At 37.9% G+C, this 7,029-nt stretch overlaps 1 protein-coding gene across 1 annotated transcript; it reads left to right on the forward strand.

Moving 5' to 3' along the window:
* Positions 1-789: 789 nt before the first annotated feature.
* On the forward strand, positions 790-1,299 carry LOC113311933 (ribonuclease H-like). Its single transcript, XM_026560715.1, has one exon. The coding sequence runs from the start codon at positions 790-792 to the stop codon at positions 1,297-1,299; it is 510 nt and encodes a 169-aa protein (XP_026416500.1).
* Positions 1,300-7,029: the final 5,730 nt, after the last annotated feature.

Genomic DNA, 7,029 nt, shown 5'->3' on the forward strand with positions numbered 1-7,029 from the left:
TCACTGTGGTCTGGAAAAATTGTACGTGTTCCAGTTGCCAACTCAAGGATAGATTTTCTTCTTCTTCAACGTTATCTCACATGTTTAGCTGATCAGTTTCCATTGGAACATCCGATGGCATATTCTTCTTACCTTTAGGATTCGTTCTTTTGCCAAAAATTCTTAAGATCATCCATATCCGCTTCAATTGCTTTTTTAATCTCAGGATCAGTTTCAACTTCAGCCCTGTCCTTCAAATCATCAAACTTTTTCTACAATCAGATTTTTATGGCCGATAGATTTACAATAGTCGCAAAACTTGGCCTGTTTAAAATTTCATATTCTTGAACAAAAATTTCATCATTCTCTTCACCATCAATCAAAATTCGTCTCAAAGGTTGAGAGAAATCTATGTCAACCAAAGCTGCCGCAAAGTAACCATATTCATGACGCAAAGTACGCGGATCAACCGAAACCGGTCTACCAAGCCCTCTTGCCAGCCTAAAAATCGTCTCTTCATCCCAAAACTCCATTGGAAAAGCTGTGAAACGAACCCAAACTGCAGCTCTAGTAATCTTATCTTTCCCAGGATCAAACATAGGTGTCCATGGATGAATTTTAAGCTGTTGAATTCCGTTTGGAGATTTAATCTTCCATGGACCATCATAGCTTACACGTTTACGATCATTCAAAAGAAGAATAAAACAGTATACAAAGGACTGTGCAGTAAGAATAAAAGGATTTATGTGGGAGTGCAGCTATGATTTCATGATCTTCAAGAATTTTGAATTGAAGAGTCAACCAATAAAAATGCAGAGGATAGTGGAGGTAAGATTCATTCTCCCTGCAATAAATAATACATTGATATGTTGTGATGGTGCATCTAGGGGGAATCCTGGTGTTGCAGGTTATGGATTTGTGTGCAGAAGTGATCAAGGTGAGTTTATCTATGCTGAAGCTAAAGGCTTGGGTATAGCAACAAACTTCATTGTTGAAGTTATGGCTATTGTTGGAGCAGCAGAATGTGTATTGATAAATAATAAGGTTAATATATGCATTCACTCAGATTCAAGTGCAGCAGTCAAAGTTTATACCTCGGGGAAACTACCTTGGTTCATTATGACAAGATGGAAAAGAATAAAAGAGCTACTAAGGAATATTCAATTTGTACATAGTTTGAGAGAAATAAATTTCTCTGCAGATTCACTTGCAAAGAGAGGTGCAGGTTTAGAGAGGGGGGTGAGTCAAATTTTTACTACTAGACCAAATTTCTTGTCAGCAATGGAATCTCCTGACAGAGTATATTATAGGTTCCGATGAACCTTATGGGCTTGGGCTTGCAGTTTAAGCTTAGTTTTTATTTAGTTTCATATTTTTCTTGGTTGTGTACCTTGTCTATTTTTTTGATTAAAACGTTTGGTTTGTAATTTTTTTACAATGAGTAGTGAAAATTGAATTGATTGAGCAAAAAAAAAACAGAACCCCTCATGATCCTTTGACAAAGCTACCAACATGGGCTAGAACTTAATCCTGCTAAATCAAAAAGTCACCCAAACCATAAGGGTTCACAACATTATGAGATCGAATATCAAGGTAATAAAACCGAAATAAAACATCCCATAAACATAACCATACATCCCCGGCAGCAGCGCCAAAAATTGATGTGTTGTATAAGTGGTAAATAAGATGTTCGATTCTCAGACTTGTAGAGATTTTATTTCAGATGTAATAAAGAAAAATACTAAAAACAAAGAAAATATTTTAACAAAGTTGAGAGATACTGGGACATAGGATTCCACCAAACTTCACAATCAATTTTTTCATACAATGATTCATAACAATTTTAGCTCTTTTCTAGACTCTATTTCTTTGCCAAAAGTAGATTTTATAAAACATTAGATGTAAATCATAAGTATAGTGCATCAAAAGTTCTTCGACTAAGCATACACTATCAAACAAAATCACAAATAATCAATGAAAATCATAATTCGATTAAAAAACAATGCAAAAATTCATAAGAATTAATTATAATTACCAAACAATTGTGAAACATGGCTTCCTCCGTCATCCTAGTGTTGGGGTTTAGCTCCTCATGCTCAAAACACACTCAAAATAATATTTCATAGCTCAAAAGGTGTTTTTATTAAAGGTATATGATGAAAAGAATGAACTGTAGTTACAGAAATCCTTTTGCAAGGAAAATCACTGTAGTTGCTGAAAGTCTTAAACATTTACAGTTGAAACGATGAAAGACTTCTGTTGTTGAGTATTCGACTGCTGCTGCGACACTGTGCGTGAGTCTAATGTTCTTCGTGTTCTTGATGATGCAGCAGCAGAAGAGATTCCTGCAACTTCTTCTTCTCGGCTCTATTCTTCTCCAAACTTCCCCAAACTCTACGTACTACCCCCCAAGGTCTCAATAGCTCTGTATGGCTTCACCCCGCTCCTATTTATATACACAGAAACCCTTCAGGACAAGAAATCTAGATGAAATCTCCTCTTTTCTTTCAAGCAAAGTTACCAGATATTTTTCTTATTTCCTTTTTATCTTCATACGCTTCTCTGTTTAACCCAAACTTCCCAGATTTGGTAGATATCTTCCCAATCTTTGCTTAATTTCCAAACAATTCAAAAAATCTCGAGAATAATTCTTTCTTCTGTCCCACGTAAAACCAAGAAAACTCGAGACCCTGTTGTGAATGGGGAAAAACGATTTGCTGGTTTTTACGGAATTGAAGAGTTGACTGTGTGGAGACTCCTTGAACCGAGCAAAATGTTGAACCTCACACAGATGCACTACAAGAAGGGAGTGCTTTAAGTTCGAGAGATCAATCTGTAAGACCCCGACCTAAACCAAAAACAATGGTAGTTCCAGAGTCAATTCGGTCACAGGAGAGGATGGGTTGATCTGTAGGAGGGAAGCTGAGAAATGTGTGAGATCAATGGTGATCTGAGATTGTAGGTGTGTTGTGAATTCAGCGTGAAAATGCTCTGAATGATTGAATTTTGCTCAATTGAGAGTAACTTCTGTGAGTTCGTGTAGACGACAGCTTGTTTGTAAGAACTTTGATGAGAAATTGCTCGTTTTGGCGAATGTTGTTCGATTGTTCGAAAAAAATCCTTTTTTTAATCAGGATTCAGAGACATTTTATAATGCCGGAGTTGAAAACACCATGATCCCATGAAGTGTAACAGTTGCTGGAATCAGAGAGTGGGAAATGGGGAAATCGTGTTAAAACCAATTACTCATCGTGCGGAGACTTGGTTAACTTTCCACCCACTACTTTGCTGACTCTTCCAACTGATTGCACGACTTGCTCACATTCTCGTCGTGGGTGAACACACGTGTCGTAGACCGCCAGATCAAAACCCTAGTTAATATCCCCCCATGTGACACGATTGAAATCTCGTGATTGTGGAGTCAGTTGCTGACTTTATGGGATGATGAGTCCATTTAGCGCTGAGTTGAACATGATTAGCAAATGTTTCGAAACTCATGAATTTAATGTGTCTGCTAAGACGAGGTATCACTATAACCTAAGACGAGCAAAACTGTGTTGCTAAATTGTTGAATATTGGTAGTTGAACCAATATTCTTTGATTTGAATAAATATTGCCGGTTCGAGCAAATATTGTTCTTTTGATGAATTGTTGGTAGATGGACCAAATAAAATATTAATTTAAGTTACTGACTGTTGGTCGAGAAAAATAAATATGAATATCAATCATGGAATCAACATAAAATTATCAGAGTGTTCGAATCTGCACAGAATCACGTTTCTGCAGAGCTCTGGATTCAAAACCCTAATTTTACCGAAATGATGATTTATTGCAAATCAACACGGGACCGGCTACATGGGATGATGGGTTCACCATATAACGCCTAGATGCTCGAATGATCAAAAAATACCAAAGTCTCTTGAGGACCAGTTGGTGAAAGAATGATTAAATGCTGGTTTAATTATTTACTGAAATAATGCTCGTGTGAGCAACAAATCATAAAACCTGATGTAGAAAATATGAGGGGCCGACCAAGAGGTCATGAGACCGGCTCTTGATGGTCGTGGGACCAGTAGATGATCATTTGAGCGAACTTCCAATTGTTTGGAAAGAGTTCGAACCTAATATGAGCAACTGAGCAAATTAGGTTAAAATCATTAAAACATGCAGGACCAGCTGTTTGCAAACCTCAAAGTCACCCTTGGTCGGTCAAGGGGATGTGCCCGTGTCACCATAGTGTTCGTGCTTCAGTCCTGAGAATTTTGATATTTTCTGATGCACGTTTGAGCAACATTTGGAGAAAATATGCAAAATCCATGGTTTTGCTGAAACCGGCAAAAATATATGAGATGATGAAAATAATAAATAAACATGGAATCACAAGGTGTGGGAGGCTGACACGCGGTCCCACATGATTTTCCCAGTTTTAAGTGATTTTATGTATTTTTCTCTGATTTAAGGGAAATTCCATGAAACTGGAGAGTTTGGCGAAATTAGGGAACTTCCATGAGATGAGAGACATAAATTAAAATATAAAATAGGGAATGGGAGTGTGGGACCGGCAATGGCCGTGGCATGGCCGACCGGCCAATGGGCGCGGGCCCCGAGGCACTTTTCCCAATTTTATATAATTTTGATGATTTTAGATAATTTTTCATAAAATCAAAGGGATTTGTTGAAAACCAAGATATCTTGTTGATAATCAGGGAGTTTTCATGAAATCAGGAAACCAAACACCAAATAATAATAAAATAATGGGCGTGTGGGACCGGTTAGGGAATGGTCGGCCGGTTAGAGCCCAGTCCCACAAGTTTTTCCTAATTTTTTTAATATTTTCCATGATTTTAGAGAAAATACATGAAATTAGGTAATTTTAGGGAAAATTCATAAAATCAAGGAATTTTCATAATTTGAGAAGGAATAATAAAATAATGGGACGTGAGGTGTGGGACCGGCCACGGCCAAGGCATGACCGGCCGGCCGGCGGTCCCGCGACACCTTTGCCTAATTTTATTATTTTTTGATAAAATCATGTGATTTAGATAAAAATACATGAAATTAGGTAATTTTCATGATTTTAGGGAAAATTCATAAAATCAAGGAATTTTCATAATTTGAGAGAAATAATAAAATAATGGAGACGTGAGGTGTGGGACCGGCCACGGCCAAGACATGGATGGCTGGTGCTCGGTCCCGCGACACCTTTCCCTAATTTTATTATTTTTTGATAAAATCATGTGATTTAGATAATTTCTTTGAAATAAAGGAAATTTGCTCGAACGAGAGGATTTTCATGAGATCGTGAAAATAGTAAAAATATGGTAAAACATAAATTTGGGCGTGGTACTAGTCACGACATGACTGGCTGGCTGGTGAGCCTAGTCCTCTTGTGCTTTTGTTTAATATTTTATTATTATTATTTTCCCTTCCTATTTTGCATAGGTTCCTCGTTTGTTCGTATTTTTAAAATGCTCGTTCGTGCATTCAAAATGCTGGTCTGTGTATTATCTGCTAATTACACTTGCATCATTTTGTCAAGGCTTATTCAATTCCCAGATGCCTGTTTCGTTGAATATTTATTACTAACCTGTGGAATCCTGCTGGGAAGAACCACATATTGAAGTAACGAAATATAACGAGGAATCGTAGAATATTGCTGAATATTCAGGCGATTAATTGACGACTCGTAGAATATTGCTGGATATTCAGACGATGGCTCGTAAAATATTGCTGGATATTCAGACGATTTAAGATAATTAATTGCTGGCTATGTACTAGAAGGGCTTCCTGTCTAGGAGCATTAATTATCTGAGGGTTGAGCAATATGAACTTGCTGGAGCGTCATATTCCTCTTGCATAGTCGTGGAAAATCTGGTTACATCCTGAAGACGTTGTCGCTCTATACTAGCAGACATGCTGTCTAGGAGCCTCCCAATCTTTCGATTCTACACAGTATGAGATGTGTCGTGGCCTCAGCTGAGAGACTGCACATCTTCATCTTCTCTGAGAGACTTTCTCCATCAGAGGGGCATGAGCTTTCATGCACAGAGACATGAGTCTCGATACTCATCCGATTGCCGAATCCGGAGTAATTACTGAAATTGATCAGTATTCATGAGATGTGTCGTGGCCTCAGCTGAGAGACTACACATCTACACGTACTCTGAGAGACAACCTTCTCAGTCAGAGATTTATGACATGAGCTTTCATGCTTTAATGAGAGACATGAGTCTCAATACTCATCCGGCTGCCGAATTTGGAGTATAGTTTTACAATTCTACCCTTTGTCGAAAATCCACCATCTACATTAAGTCCCCTGCTTAGTGAGGAACAGTCATGTTCCTCAGTAAGCATTTAATGGTGATTTTCCAGGTATAAATAAAAATAAGTAATTGAACTTAGTCATAAGATAAGATATTACCGGATTTCGACTGAATGAGAAAACCATGGTTTGAGCGGAAACCTCTGTGGCATAATAGAGCGTCATCCAGTGAACATAAAACCGTGTAGAACCGCTGGTTCGATGGTGGAACCTTGGTTGGTTTAGGATTCACGGGTCGGGCCCAAAAGGGAAATCCTTATGGAATTAGGTTTTGGAAATAAAATTAGGTATAAAAGGGATTAATTCTCTTTTTTTTATTCTCCTTCCCACGACCACCATCCTCTTCATCACCTTCACGTCCGAGCTTGACAGGAGCAGGAAGGATTTTCGCCGGAGTGTCACCGTCCGACCAACTTCCGGCCGGCGCCGACCAGGTGCGTCCAATTTTATTTTTTTTAGATGTTTGATGATTCCATGAGTGTTTCATGCTTTCACCATATCAAAATACTATACATGTGTATATGTTGATGTGGGTTTTGTAGAAAACCCTTGTTTTATCAAACGTATGTTCGTTCAATCGTTAGTTTTGAAAACTAATAAAAATCCCTGATTTATGAGAGATTTTTTTTATATATGTGGACTTAGGTCCAGTGATAAAACTTAGTGTATGAGATTTCATATGAACCAAGAATTTACCTTAATACATGTGAGCTTTCATAAAACCGAAA

Source organism: Papaver somniferum, chromosome 9 (assembly GCF_003573695.1).
Source record: "Papaver somniferum cultivar HN1 chromosome 9, ASM357369v1, whole genome shotgun sequence".
Taxonomy (NCBI): Eukaryota; Viridiplantae; Streptophyta; class Magnoliopsida; order Ranunculales; family Papaveraceae; genus Papaver; species Papaver somniferum.